The 15,455-nt window shown below is 38.5% G+C and overlaps 2 protein-coding genes across 2 annotated transcripts; one reads left to right on the forward strand and one right to left on the reverse strand.

Moving 5' to 3' along the window:
* Positions 1-54: 54 nt before the first annotated feature.
* Positions 55-10,664, forward strand: LOC112464020 (transmembrane protein 205). Its single transcript, XM_025030787.1, has 4 exons — positions 55-1,740; positions 8,524-8,717; positions 8,879-9,042; positions 9,191-10,664. The coding sequence occupies exons 1-4, from the start codon at positions 1,442-1,444 to the stop codon at positions 9,476-9,478; spliced, it is 945 nt and encodes a 314-aa protein (XP_024886555.1). The 5' UTR covers positions 55-1,441; the 3' UTR covers positions 9,479-10,664.
* Positions 10,665-10,756: 92 nt separating this feature from the next.
* Positions 10,757-13,169, reverse strand: LOC112464012 (DDB1- and CUL4-associated factor 7). The gene is made up of 4 exons (XM_025030776.1): positions 12,768-13,169; positions 12,336-12,611; positions 11,707-12,259; positions 10,757-11,558 (listed from the first exon to the last, which is right to left on the reverse strand). Exons 2-4 carry the CDS (start codon positions 12,586-12,588, stop codon positions 11,324-11,326), a joined length of 1,041 nt encoding a protein of 346 aa, XP_024886544.1. The 5' UTR covers positions 12,589-12,611; positions 12,768-13,169; the 3' UTR covers positions 10,757-11,323.
* Between the last annotated feature and the right edge of the window lie 2,286 nt (positions 13,170-15,455).

Genomic DNA, 15,455 nt, shown 5'->3' on the forward strand with positions numbered 1-15,455 from the left:
ATATATATATATATATATATATATATATATATATATATCAGATGTATCAAAAAGATTTTATATATAAAAGGACTCTGAAAGGAAAGGAAAGAGACAGTGTTTAATCTTTGAATTAAACATAACTAACTTATATTTCAGGCTTTAATTAATTATATCAAATAGTCACTCAGTTGCTATTCCTAATCCTGGTTCCTAATGATTTATATTATTTTTTAAATCGCTGAATCCGCGGAATACTTTTTAATGTACAATACTCCGAATGGAATTTATTATATTTAACGCCTTTATATAATAGCATTATTTTAGAAAAAAATGAGGGAAGATGTCGATAAAAATTATGAAATGGCTATAATTAAGGTATTATTTAATAAGTTAATTACTGGTTAAGTTAATCACTGATTCATCGGAGTTTGATCGAATAATGTCTATTTCTATCAATACAGATGAACTTTAACCTCGGTTTAATTACTTTTTATCTTTCTGATTCTTTTTATCTTTTTCTGATTCTTAAAATAGAAAAAGATAAAAACTAAGTTAAATAATGAAAACAATGAATATAAGTCACCTTTCTTATAAATTGAAGAGCATCATCCGCAAGACGTAAAGCGATTTACTTCACTCTGAATTGTCTCTTCTAAGTTTTTTTTAAGATATCGAAAGACGCACATATTGCTATTCTCACTCAATATTTTATCTAAATATTTTTGAAACAAGGTAAGTTATATACATTATTTTCAAGCTCATTTTGAAGCGAAGCAATATACGCGCGCCCGTGCACATGCACAGAGATACGCGCTGATAATAGTAAAAATAATATTTCTAATGTTATAACTGTTACCTAGTACTCTGTTATTATTGTGTATTAATAATATAATATATACAGCAAAAATGGAATATCATGAATTAATATTTTGCAAATGTTTCCCAGGATTCGGTTTCGGAATATTTCGGGTGAAGGTTCCTGAACGAGGACTCGTTAGGCTTCCCTCCTCTTCCTCGCAGGAAAATCCACTCGTTCCTTAACCCTTCCTTATATCTTCGACGGGGAAGGGAACGGAGAGAATGACATAAAGGTGAAGCGGCATCGAGACGTAGCGCACTCTACGGCGGCCAGAAGAGAGAGAGAGAGAGAGCGAGCGTCGAATATATTTTTTCTTTACTTTCTCCCTTCTGCCGCGTTGCGCGATTCAACGTCATTCAACGTCATTAGCAACCACCCTCGCCTCGCGAGGAAGCCGGCACGTCGCAGACACGCTCAGTCCACGCCACGAGACAGAGATCGTCGGACGCACGAAGGTGTAAGGTCCGTCCTGCCCGGTCCCCATTCGAAGATCAGTCGTCCTCCGAACGCGTTCTCCATTCGAGGACCAGAGAAGCACGAGGTCGAGAGATAGCTAAAGAAGCTGATTGTACGCTCGACGATATCGCAGATCGGAACGCAATGTGTGTTCGCACGCTGGTGGGTAACGAGACGAGCGAGCCGATCGCGCCGACCACCGACTCGAAGCAGTCCAGCAAGACGTCCCGTGCCAAAGAGAAGTACATGAGGCTCTACGAGGAGATGCTGGAAAAGGAGGAGCTCCAGCGTCGGCGGGCAAAGGAGGAGGAGGATGAGGAGGACACGCTCTACCTGTCCGATCTGGCCGACGACGTCTTGGTCGCCAGCACTAATCACTACAGTCTAATGCTGAAGAAGCTGTCCACGTACTACGAGGTCGTGCGCCGCTCCAAGGCGTTCAAGTAAGTATAAGCGATCCCTCCGCCGTCATTTTCAGCGTAAAAATTGACCTGGAGAAACGGAAAGGTTGATCCTTTGTACGAAGACGAAGATCTCGTCAGGTCTCTTTGACTCTCGTCTCATCTGTTGTGGTTCGCTTTCTTCCACCGTAGGTTTCCGCGACGGCAGATCTGGGTTCCACGGAGTTAGCTAGGCGCACGTGAGTTTCCTGGAGTTCGCGCGAGGTCCTTACACCCGTGGGGACACGCCACTCGCGGACGTAGCTTTCTACGGCAGATTATTCGCGCTTGCTAATTTCACAGGCGAAAGTATTGTGTATTTATATCATTCGCAGAGACGTACGGTCTTTGAAGCTATACGAGATCTACGTACATACATCTTTTACCTGGTTTTTAGGAAGTTCTGATAACAAAGCATCATTACCATATGGTCTTTAGGCACGATTTGCAAGAACTCGATATACGCAGTGTCTTCGCATATACGACGTTCTTGCAAATCGAAATTGTTTCACCATAGCCGCCTTCGCGTTCTCGTTACATTACTTGTTATCCGAGACGCATATCGGTGTATCAATGAACGCGGACAATACGTGTAACGTAACGCAACACATAGAAATAATCTCGATATATTTCCTTGGGTAGACTTTCTCTCCGTATAACGTATGCTTCAGTGTTTTTATGGAAGGTAGTTATATCTTTGTAATCAAGAGCGACTGTCTTCGTGACATTAACTTCAAATTTATCGAGCAAACTCACAGCGATGCTGTAATATAAAATTTTGATGATAAAGCCGTCTGGTGCGTATCTCGAGGAGCAAAGGTTCGCCGCGGTTCGGAGCAAAATAGGAGCGCGACTCCGATTGGTAATTCATTTTTTTTTTATTATTATCTCTAAGCAGAAGGTCAGTTATCCAATTTCCTATGATGTATCTTACATTTAGAAATGAGATAAGAAGTAATATAGTAAGAAATAAAATAATATCGCGAATAGATGTATCAGGAGCCGAGGTAGAAAGGAGAGTCCGATCTTCAAGTCTTTTAAGGCCTCGGCGCAATGAAAAATATAAGGAATAAGGAACAGATATAGCGATTAGGAATAAGAAATCAGGAATCAGGAATATTGCCTGTGTTTTTCATCGCGCATCCAGCTTTATTCCTGATTCTTTAGTCCTAATCGCTAATATCTGTTCCTTGTTCCTTATATTTTTCACTGTGCGGGGACTTTTACTCCGCAAGACAGATGCAAAAAGTATAGCTTTCAAATATTGGGAGTTATTTACATATAGAGCCATCGCTCTAATAAATCTAAACGGATGTTCGGCGAACATTTTAATACGGCGTACGATGAGGTTTAATTCTGATATCAGCTGATAACAGCTTCTGGTTCATCTAAGTGATAACGCACGAGTATATGTTTCTTTAATTTTTATCGAACTAGATCATCGCTCTGGAACATAAAAAATCACTCATTACCGATGCAGGATGTATGTGCACTAAGTCTCAGAACGTTTTTAATTGAAATTGAATTTCAGGTAATTCATAAAACACCCCAATCAATGGATGATGTAAGTCGAGACTGATGACGCGCAATCTGTTTCGTTTGAAAATCTTCCGTGTTTTCGCGATAAATCATTCGAGCACGTACCTATGACGCATTTATCGTACCTCGTAGCTCTTTTCCATTTGCACGACTTATCTACGTCAGTCGACGCTCGTCTTTAGTCTATTTCCGAGTTGTTACGACAGCAATGCTCAATTGGTCTACGCACAAAAAAGTTTCGTTATCTGTAAGAAGATCGAAGCATTCATCATTTGATGTATCTTTTACATCTAACGAGATCAGATATATCTTTTAAGAAGAGATCAAATTAGCCTTGCTTTAAAAATCTATTATAATTGTTTCAATTATCTTATACTCTTGTATATATCTTTATAAAAATTAAAATTTACAGGTAGAGATATTTCTATTTTTAAAGATCTAAAAATAGTGTTGCAAATGGCCCATTATTTTTGCCAAAAGTTTGCGCTAATGTCTCGTGAATAAGTTTTTTTTTTCCCCGATGTCAATTCCTTGCGTGTCTTCTTTACTAGATATTTTTAAAACTGTCTGAGTTCCAACGTCACGCTTGAAAGAAATGGAAAAATTTTACAGATCTCCGCAAATCCGCTTAACTCGACAGAAAGATAGATGCATCGATAACGTAATGTAGTAATCCCCGTGTAATATATCGCAGGCTTTATTTTTCGTTAATTATAATCAAGTTCCATGTATAATGGAGAGAGACTGGATGAGTAAATCTATCTGTTCTGTCGATCGGCGCAATTATTCCGGGCGTTAACACTAGACGTCCATAATTAGCCGATCAAGTAATTACGTGTCTGCGGCACGTCTCGTGTGGGAACACAGGCCGATGACTGCGTCCGTGCCGCGCAATCGTACGTTCTCTCGGATAGAGACGAACGAATGGAACAATACAGCTTTGTAAAGGATGTAACGTGAACTCAAGCTTCTTTCACATGCCCTCATGCGTGGCCTTATCCAATTCCAGATTCGTAAGTCTTCTTTTTCGTCGCATTCCGCATTCTCTTAGGATATTTATATTTCACATCAGGTATCTCTTTTTATATCCTCCATCTATAATGGATAGAATTATATATCTATAAATAGCACATTTGAAATAAGATATTCTCAGTCTGAGCCGACGATTTTCTGGATATAGTGTCCTCGCTGAATCAGGCTGCCCCATTGCAATTATATTTTAAATTATATTTTATTACAAGGATGCATGTGTATAATTTGGCACAAGGACGCAGTTATGATTTCTATTGCGTAACGGCGGCAATCCAAATGCAGTTTAATAGCACATTAAATTTCTTTATCGAGTACTTTATTACGTTAATCGTTATATCGCAAATTAACATCTTTTTCGGTAATACATGGTAATGCGCGCACTTTTCGCGCGCGAGGCGTCGGTAATTCTTGTTTGCACAAGCATAATGGAAGATAATGGACTTCCTCTCGCGCGCTGGAATTGCATACGTGTGCATTCTCGGGCCTGGCAACACGACTCCAATAAAAAAGATATAATTACAGACCCCGGGTACCGTGGGCGGCACCCGCAAAAACTCGTTCGCGATACAAAGGCGTAGGGAATGTCTCGTCGGGAAGTTCTTTATTAAACGGCCCGGTCCCCGGTTGATCGATTATTCCCGAAAATGCAGCCTCGAAGCTGTCCATCATTTCTAATAATTACTTTTTCGCGAAACGGTTACGCTGATGCTTCTTTAATGGTTGCCAATTAGCCGATCAAAGAAGAGCGATCGCGTCTTGTATTTTGCGATGCATCATAAATTTTGCATTTTCGAAACACGAAGATGCTGCGACCACGCATAAATCTGCCGGTTAAAACGAAACCGTGTCAGAATTTCTCTTTGCGCTCCGTTCACGCGAGCCTAATTAACGGCTTGATATTATCAGTGTATTAGTAATAACCGATCATTCGATAACGCGGTGACACACGACTGTAAATTTCAAGGATTTCTTTTTATAGAAATTTCTTTCTAAGCGGACGAGCAAACGAGTTCAGGAGGATTTCTGTCAGGAGACACGTCTAACATTCTATTTGCCACATCGTGTGGCTTTGGCTTGGTAAATCGCCAAGTTGGACACACTTTCGCATCTTCAAAGAATCCGCAAATGAAGCTTGACTACACGATTTTTGTTCGTTTTGCGATGTTCCGTTATGCCGCGCAGCCGGCGTTTCCATTAGGACCACGCCACGGGGTATTTAACAATTTTATTCTTTTTATGCAAATCACTCGGCTTGTTGGTCCATCATTTATGCATCATTCATTCTACTTATTTATTCTACAATTAATTTATTTATTAAATCCTTAATTATAGTCCTACCTGAATACTCTTAGTAAACTTTTAATAGCTATATTTTCCTTTTCTTTGTATTTTAGACGTTTCTTCAATATGTTGTATTACATTGAAGTTAATTTAATATACATATTTACCTACACAGGGAAATCGGGCGCTTGGCAACTGCGACAAGCTTGTTTAGAATCAAGTTACATCTTGGCATTAACTCAACGATGTTCAACAGCGATAAAACGCAGGGACCGGACGCGTGCAATAGAGATTCGCGCGTATCGCTTCACGTCATTAATAAAATCAGAGGACTGATTTTGCAGATCATACGCGTGGCCGCGATCTAACAATAAGCGGCGGGTAGTCGTGCGTGCCTTCTCGCACGTTTCCCAGTGCCGCTTGATAATGCCACGCTCCGCTCGAATGCACCTACACGTGAATACGCGCACACACACATAGGTGCGTTTAGCACGTCGAATTACGGCCGTGTATCCGGACCTCGACCCTCGATTCTCCCTTTCGCGGATCCTCTGTCGCACGAGAACGGAAAGTATTTTAAATACAGAGAACAGCTTCCTTCCCTCTCGTCGACGAAGTTAAAAATGGGAAAATGCAGAAAATAAGAAATAGAAAGAATATAGAAAGAAGCTAATAAATAAGAGTTGGAAAAACGGAAAATCGAATAATCTATCGCGAATATATGTAACAACGAAAATAACGAATACGCATTTACTTACAATAAGAAAGAGAGACAAAGAGTGAGATATAATGTATATATATGGCTAAAATTATCTGGGATTCTATGGAAAGGATATTAAAATAATAAAAAATATCAAAGTCCGTAGAAGATTGCAAGATTTACGAAACATATACATTGCAATGTATTGCAAGTTTTCGAGTAATCTGTGCACAATAAATCTTATTAATCTTATTAATCAAATCTTTATATCATTAAGACGTCTGCCTCGAGACGTAAATTTAGATGTATTGTGCGATTATCATGACCGATTTAAAAAAAGGTGAAACCTAAGAAAGAAAAAAGTGTTCGTCACTTTAATGCGGTAGACGTGACGCAAAATGCTCGGTGGGCAAACATTTTCGCTTCTCGTGCACCCGTTCGTGACGAAATTTCGATTTTGTAATCTCATGGAGGCAGCTGCACGGGAGATTGACAAGCGCGAAATTGTCCGTGCCGACGACTTCTGACTGACCTCGAGGTGGTTAATCGACACTTGACGGGGATCGACAATCGATGCCAGCACGCGCGTGCTATTGTCACAGATGTTTCTTATCAAGTCAATCGAGAACAAGTTGCCAGATAAATTTCTCTCTTTCTCTCTCTCCCTCTCTTTCGGCGACTGCTGCACTCCTCGTGATTTTATTTGCAAATGTGAAATTAGTCCAAGGATGTGAAACACGTCTGTATTGATTTACGTCGGCTCTCTTATCTGGTTAACGAAAGAGAGTAATTTGCTCGTCGCGAGAGTATCTCTTGCGTTTGCTCGTGCAATATTGACTCTATTGCGCAAATTACACGTCGGTAAAGTTTATACACTTTATACAAATATGTTTGTACAGCGAAGCGTGACATTATCGAGCTTCCTTACGATTTGCGCCTGGAAAATTTCGCAAACCGCTTTTCGTCGATCGTTGAACGTGAATAAAAATAAAAACCTCGCCATTGAGGATACAAACAACATTGAATAATAATTATTTGTTGTTGTTTGTTGTATGATTGATGAACAAACAGAGACGCTTAAGGCCGTCACAGGCGATAACTTTGTGTCAAACTTGGTGCAGTCGTACCTGCATGAACAATATAATAATAAATCATGCGTTAATTCTCGCAATGAGACAAACAGTTGATTCGCGTAAAAAATAGAATGGGATTAATTTGAATACGTATTTTGCTTTTCAATAAAATATAAAGAATTTGAATTGAACAGAATTGCATTCTGGTTTGCGTTCTCGACTTGTTGCCAAAAACAGGATGACACCTCGGGGTGTACAACCGGTAATTCATAAACTTGCCCGTAAGACACTTCGGAGAATTTCGAGAAAAGGTCACGCACGCGCGTGCATGCCCATGTAACATGTGAAGGAATTATTTCTTTCTCGTTTTTTTTTTAAACATGCCGCAGGCAGCATACGTCTGGTCTCAGCGGGAAGCACCTGATGATTTAATAACGGCTTGTCCAGCTTCTCACGTTATCCTTTTTAACATTCACGTCATACGGAATATAAATAATAATTATATTCTCCCGATATCGCGCTCATGCAATGTTCTTGAAATAGTCCTCTATCTCTTTATGCATTTTATCGCATCAAATCGATGATAATAAGATATAATAATTATAGTAGAAGATAACATATGATGCAATATTACACGTGAAATTCATCAGTTTGATTCATAGATGCAGACGAATCTATATGAGTCAATTGTGATTGCTTATATTGGCAGTGAAGGAGTAAAGCACTACCAAGTCTCGGCGAATTTATACGACGTTGACGTCACGCATAAATTAGTTCTAAATGAGGCGCGCCGCGGAGATTACTTAACGGAGACTTGCACGTGATGAAAATTAAACCGGTCGTTGATATCGCGACACTGTGTGTCCCAAGTCCATGTATGGCTCTATGGTTCAAGGTACTCCGTGAATTATCTAATACGACAATCTTCCGTTGATGACGATATCGCGCGTATCTCGCAAAAATTTCATTAAATTTATCAGCGAGTTTTCCAGCGGCGAAAAGAGATCTGACGTCGATCGAGTCTAAATTGTACCAGTGATAGAAGTTTATCAATCTTTTATGAAGATGTCAATTTTCTTCAATTGACATCACCATAAAATTGTTCCCTGCACAATTTATGAGAGATCAAGATTGATTAAATTTGTAATTGTCGTTTTGCAGGATCCTCTTTTACACGACGCAACCCGCGCACGTAATCACGATCGCCGCGGTCTTATTTGTTACAACGGTTCTCTTTCCAATCAAGGGAAGAGTACAGGTCTCTAGTCATCCTTATTCAAGAATGATGTCCTTCATTTATCTCGCATCCTTTGTCATACATTTTGGTGCTCAAATCTGGATGACTTTCGTATCAGGTATGTATATCTATGTAAATAATTGACAAATACCGACAATGAGTATATATTTGAATAAAACGCAGTAAATCAAGAGATTACTTCGTTCTCTAATTTATTTAAATTTCTTTTTTTATTTTTAAGTTGACTTTCTCTAAAATGATATATGGATTTAATTACAGGTCTATCTTTGTACTTTGCATTGCCACGACATGCATTCGGTGAAGTGCAGCGCGTTCTATTTCCAAGATACTTCACGATTAACGCGTGTCTGAGTCTCATCACGCTCCTCATATTCGTCAAGCATCATCCGGCGCATACATGGGACGCTGAAATTGGTGTTCAGGTAAGCAGATAAGTTTGACATGTTTGATATTTAAAAAAATGAGATATATATAATTTGATTTCCTCTGCAACTTAATTTTCATTTAATCTTAAATAAATTTAATAAAGATTCTCAGAGAAGTAAAAGTGAAACTCGTGTTACGCCGCAGGTTGGTGCAATGTCCGGAGCCTTTTTCTTGGAACTGCTGATACGCCTCTACCTGACACCTCCGCTTCTCCAGCTGATTGTGCAAAAAAACAACTTCGAACGCGCGGTGGGCGTCGGCAACGAGATAGGCCGTCACAATCCTGGGCCGCTCAAAAACTGCACGCATTACTTGAAGATCCACCGAGCGTTTCGCCGAGTGCATGTGTGCATAGCCATGGGAAACATGCTCACTATGGCGTGTACGGTACTTCATCTCTATTATATAGCAAGCAAATTATGTGCTTTGTAAGAACAATTAGCTCTTGGTCATAAAATTTACATGCGTATTAGTTCGTGAGGTCAAAGAAGTCCTCGTAAAAGAACATCTAGATGTAATAGAATCTAGAAAATATTAATTTTGAAAAAAGCGTTAGTGGTAGTACATTAGTACGCGTCTCGTACGATGGTAACGGAAGTCATAAAATGCACCGGAATATTCAGCCCTGATGGTGCAAGATGCGATTTTTCCTGCCATTAAAGTTACTTGCAACAAGTTAGACTGTATAACGAGTCTTTCAGTGCAGCTGCCTTGAATTTTAAGCCTCGACGATTTATCGAGGTATATTAGTGTATGTACTACTAATCTGAACTTACTCTATGTTAAAATAGAGTAAGCAATCAGGTGATTGTAATTGACATTTGCATGATGTAAGTCACTCTGTGACTTATCCTCAGAGCTGGACTAGCCAATCAGAAGAGAATAAAGCTAAGACGAAGGTAAAAGACCAGTTTTAACATTTCTCACAAATATGATCTGCTTACAATTTGTTGATAGTGCTGTATAAATTATTGCTGAAAATAGTGGGAAACGCGTGCATGTAATTTGTGAGAATGTCTAGAGATTGAGTGGACGTAATTTATTCATCGGCACACGAAGTGGTCGATGCTTCTATGTAAATAATATACAAATATCTCGTACGAAAATATATCGATTTAATTGTACGTCTTAGGATGAACATATAAAATATTTTTATACTTGTATTTTTTTTCTTGCAAGTTTTAAGGCATGAATTCTTGCCGAAGCGTGTTAAACTCTTGCATTAAAAATGTATTAATAATTATATCAAGGTATCTTATCTGCGATGGAAAATTGTGGCTTGATAATATTTAGAAATTTTTCAAGAATTAGATCAAATTGCTTCGCGATTTTAAGATCGTCGTTATTACATTGGATGCAATAAAAGTACATTTACTCTGTATCAGAGTTAATGATATTTATTGAGATTGCACACTAAAATGATCGTATAGACATAAATGTAACAGTGATATCAATATAGATGAAAAAACGAAGGAATGAATCATTTTATATTAATCGAGTGAATCACCGTCTCATACACACACTCCATTACTGTAAATAACTGCATTCTGTTCACTTAACATTTGTAAATTATACGATATCTCATATAACAATATACGAGTATGTAATGCTTTTTTTTTTATAATTTCTAGTCTTATTAATTATTGATATACCTTCCCATAAATACCAACTCTAATCGAATATTTATGTAATACATCTTAAATTGTCAATGAATACTATATGATAGATGATATAAATTAAACTGCGAGTCTAATATTTCTATCAATGACAATATAATCGTCGAGTACATGGTATACACGGTGTCATTGTATAATATATATTTTCATATATCAAAAATTTACATCTATATAAAAATCTGTACATTGTATACTAAAAATTGTAATCACATGTCATGATCACATTCTATGAATTAATTAATGCTACAATCTAAAGATCCAATCTGATTGCTATAATAATAACTGTAAAATTGTAAATGTTTCCTTTGCCTATACGTAATTTAAGGATGACATGACATTAAAATGATTGACGCCTAATTAATTACATATTAATATAATTTAAGCATCCATAATCTTGGAAAACAATTCCTAATACTATTAAGTTCATATTTTTATAAACATATATACAGTTGTGTGAAACGCATCAAATGAAACATTTTATTGTTATTGTATCTAGGACAGGCTACATATGTCTCTTGCGTTAATGATAAAAAAAGACTTACTCCAGTAGCAACTGTTCGAACATCCCGATAAAATAAATGCGTTTCGATAGAGAAGACATTTATACTCGAAGAATCTCGGCCGCTTTATTGTAACAAATGGCTATCCAGTCGGGCTGCGTGGCGCCCCATTGAATCTGATTGACCTCGCCTTCCGCGGCAGTATAAGCGAGTATAGGATCTTCGATTGCTCGCGGCATTTGTTGAATATCCCAGATTAATGCTTGATGATCATCGCCGGCTGTGCAAATGTGACAAGACGAATGCGGAGCCCAGGCTATTCCGTTAACGCTGGCTCTGTACTCAAAAGAAAAGAAATTAATCCAAGAAACTCCTTAAAAGAACCCAGTATAACAAGTGAGATATCCTTTTTAATGATAAATTATTTATAAATAACAATTATGACTGCAAATAGGTGATTAATATTAAACCGTTTTATACTGACCTGTGATTGTTCAATCTCGCGACTGGCGTGCACGGCACACGAACGTCCAGAATGATAACTTCGCACGCGTCCATCGCCACGGTAGCGAGATAATTGGGATCCTGCTTGTTCCACGCTAATCGTAACAACGGAGTGTGCTGGGGATCCTCATATATTATCGTCGAATGCTCCAAGTGTCGTAGATCGAACATCCTGACGGATCCGTCGGCGCCGACGGAAGCGAACATGTCGCGGCCACCCCCGGCGCGGCTAAACGCGATATCGTACACTTCCTTGTCGTGCGCGATCAGCTGCGTCTTCACGTGACCGGTGACCATGTTTACTCTGCCCAGAACCTGTCCCGTCTCCAGTCCCCAGATAGTACAAGTAGTGTCTATGCTGGAAGTTCCGATTAGATTCGGATCCACCTCATTCCAGTCAAAAGACGTGAGCGGCGCGCAAAAATCTGAGTTCTTATTGTTGTTCAGGACACACTCCAGACGAGTCTCAGGCTCCGCAGCACGCCATACCCTCAAATAGTCGCCGGACGTGGCGAGAAGATCGGGAAACTGACCTGGCAAGTATTCATTCAATTGATGATTGACACAGATCAATTCAAAATAATTGAAAATACAGAAACAAACGAGTACCTTTGCTATCTGGAATCCACATAATTTTTGTCGTGGGATATGGGTGGTCGAATGTACTTTTAGCACTGAACTCAGACGTTTCTTCGTCCAGAGAAACAATTTGTACTTTATTGTTGTACTCCTCCACAAAGCTTCCCAGTGCTAGACGAAACCTCTTGTCAGGTCTCACCGACCAGTTCATGCTATATAACGGCCATGGGGCTTCGTACTTGTAGATTTCTTTTCGTTTCGGTGGCACGGTATGCATAGCCATGATTGCGCCTGATACTTCTGCCTCTGTCGCACCAAAGATCGTTTAACGTTAATTTAACAATTTCAGAAACATTTAATAGAATGTAAACGATATCTTTCTTTCATGAGAGAAGTAAAATTTATTAAATTTAGGTAAATTAAAATCTTAATCCAATTGATGAGAAAACTTGTCCGCCTAACCTGATAATTGTATGTTCCAGGAAAACTGATCACCGAGAGAATAATCTGACTGCCAGGAACTTAAATTTCCACGTCCATCATATCGCTGGGAAAATCATCCAGAAAAGACATAAAGGTCCACGTAAATACCGTGTCTATATGATAAAAGCCGCGGAAGATCGAATGAAGAAAGTTCAGAACGCTCCCGGAAACACGTAGCTGATACTCCGAATATAAAATAACAGTCTTTGGAAAATCGCAGTCGAATACAACTGTGAAATCTTTCGAATTTGTTTGACAGATCTAGGAATTAGCCGCAGCTTTCTATAATTAGGAAAAATATACCGAATCCCACAGATAACATAGCGTTTTACCGTGCTTGGTAAACACCACATAAACACTAATACACACCACCAATACTGTGCGTTCTGTAGATCGATTATCCACTGTATATATATATACAGTACATACAGCATATATATGAATAAGATTGTGATTGTGATACTTTTCTTTCGGTGAGTTTCGGAACGCCTAGAGGATTTAACAAATGCAGTGAACTATACCAGAGGAGAAGGATGAGAGGCGCAATGGCCGCGTTCAGCAGATACAACTGTTGAGTTCGTCTTATCAACACTATGCGTTGATTGGTTGGTTCTAAAAGTAAGAGCCAATCACGTTCGACTGCTACTCAGCGGCTTGGTCTGCTGAACGCGACCAGGCGCAACCAAAAATGTGTCGGACAAAAATTTGATTGGGTGTTCTAGCTATTTTTTTGCCGCCATTATGCGCAATGTACATACTTATCTTTTTACATCATAATCACAGGACTCAAAGGTGCGAAGATTTTTCTCTCTTTGTCGATCGTCATGTCGATGGCTTTACGTTCAGTGCCATGCCCAAGTTTTTATTTACAGAAATATTAATTACAATAATAGCGTGATTTACGAATTTAGAGAGAAGCAAGTCGAGTGATCATAGACGAAGTCGACAACGCTCAGATAATTGTTAGTAAAATATCTACGTACAACGCTATTTGCAAATTCGATCAGATACATAAATATGTCACTGACAGTCATCATTTTTTAATACAAAATTAAACGACGTTACATCGTCAGATTATCGTGTAAATTTACTATCATGTGTAAATTTACTTAAATTATCCGTAATCAATGTTTTATGAATTGTCTGTGAGTTTATTTATGCGATTTTTTCGATTTTCAATCTTCTTTTCTATTATCGATTTGCTAAGTTTCTCACTACTCGGCCCTCGATGTAATCAGATTTATTTATGGCAACAAAACAACTGCTTGTTTAATCGCTATATTAATCTTTTGTCAAAATTCACGATTTTCTGATTGTTTCGACCTCTCTCCCTCCATATTCGTTTCGCTATCCGTCTTCAAAGATTTTCTTTCAAGGCATGATAAAAGCTTTTATTTTTGCCTTTTCTGCCTGAACTCGATTCCATCACGACCTACCTTAATGTCGCTACTTCGATTTTCAGACAAGTCCAAATTCTTGAAAGGCCTAAATCTTCTGAAGATGTCACCCGATGCTACAGATGATACCAGTCATTCAACATCGAATGATTTCAACATCGACAACGTCATCAACCTTCTGCTCAACACCAACGACGTCCTCGACCTTCTGCTTCATTTGATATCCCCTACACCTGTGCCTGTAATGCAGGACTTGCTTATGACCGTCTGGAAGTGTGAGTCTTGCAACAGGTCATACAAATCTCAGGGAAGCCTGTTGCGTCATTACAGAGGCGGAGATGCCATGTGGATCCCAAGTTTTTCTGCGTCATCTGCAAGAAACGGTTCTTCCAAAAATGCAACCTGAGGAGGCATCTGAAGAACTACGGAAGGGAAGAAATATTGGCATTTTTTCCTGTTAACATGGATATGATTAACGAAGTAGATCAACAACAATCCGCTGCCAGGGCAGTATAAACAGCAATCTGTGCAGAGCGTGATTGTGCGAAAAGGTGATGTGGGGCAGCTCTATTTATTTTTGCCAAGAAACCTGCAGGTTGATTGAAAGAATGTCAGACGATGGGGTGTAATCAGAAACACAATTAGCATCAGAGTAATTACTGTTTTTTGAAATCTTCTTGTCATAAAATACAATTCTCGAAAGAAATAAAAGTAACAATTCAATCTCTTTTAGCTGCACTGGTTGAACTGGTTGAACATACTGATACAGTAAGTTAGAATGAAACAAAATATACTTGTCTCACTTGTCACAATATACTAGTCTAGTTCAGCCAGTGCAACTAAAAAACAGATTCACCCTATATTGGGTGAAAAAGAGATTAGGTGAAGAAAGTACTATTTTAGAATAAGCAATAGTTTCTTGAGAAAAAAGAACAAAATGAGTTTTAAAATCGATTAGGAATTGAATTTTTTCGCTATTTGAAGAAGTTTATATCCCTGGACAGTTTTAGAATATGAAGAGTTTCTCATGAAGAAAGTTTTGTTATATTGTAATAAGCGTCCCATGTCATTATTAAATCTAAGAGGGTTTTCTAAAATTATTACGACATAATGCAATGAAAATTGGATAACCAATAATTAAAAATAAAAAGTTTATATTTTTATTGATTATTTTCTACATTTTATTTAATTTGCTTCTTTGTATTTTATATCGTTTGATATTTTAGGCAACACTGTACACTTAAAGTTATATATTGATGCTCTACGGCAA

The sequence above is a fragment of the Temnothorax curvispinosus genome, unplaced genomic scaffold (assembly GCF_003070985.1).
Source record: "Temnothorax curvispinosus isolate PA1 unplaced genomic scaffold, ASM307098v1 QBEX01001491.1, whole genome shotgun sequence".
Classification (NCBI taxonomy): domain Eukaryota; kingdom Metazoa; phylum Arthropoda; class Insecta; order Hymenoptera; family Formicidae; genus Temnothorax; species Temnothorax curvispinosus.

What these genes read in the sequence shown, in the direction of transcription:
- LOC112464012 (XM_025030776.1), bottom strand. Translation starts at nt 12,588, where the DNA reads ATGGCTATGCATACCGTGCCACCGAAACGAAAAGAAATCTACAAGTAC. An exon ending in GTGGATTCCAGATAGCAAAG is followed by an intron (nt 12,260 to 12,335) that starts GTACTCGTTTGT and finishes AATACTTGCCAG; the next exon opens with GTCAGTTTCCCGATCTTCTC. An exon ending in GCGAGATTGAACAATCACAG is followed by an intron (nt 11,559 to 11,706) that starts GTCAGTATAAAA and finishes TTTTGAGTACAG; the next exon opens with AGCCAGCGTTAACGGAATAG.
- LOC112464020 (XM_025030787.1), top strand. Translation starts at nt 1,442, where the DNA reads ATGTGTGTTCGCACGCTGGTGGGTAACGAGACGAGCGAGCCGATCGCG. An exon ending in CGCCGCTCCAAGGCGTTCAA is followed by an intron (nt 1,741 to 8,523) that starts GTAAGTATAAGC and finishes GTCGTTTTGCAG; the next exon opens with GATCCTCTTTTACACGACGC. An exon ending in ACGCTGAAATTGGTGTTCAG is followed by an intron (nt 9,043 to 9,190) that starts GTAAGCAGATAA and finishes GTTACGCCGCAG; the next exon opens with GTTGGTGCAATGTCCGGAGC.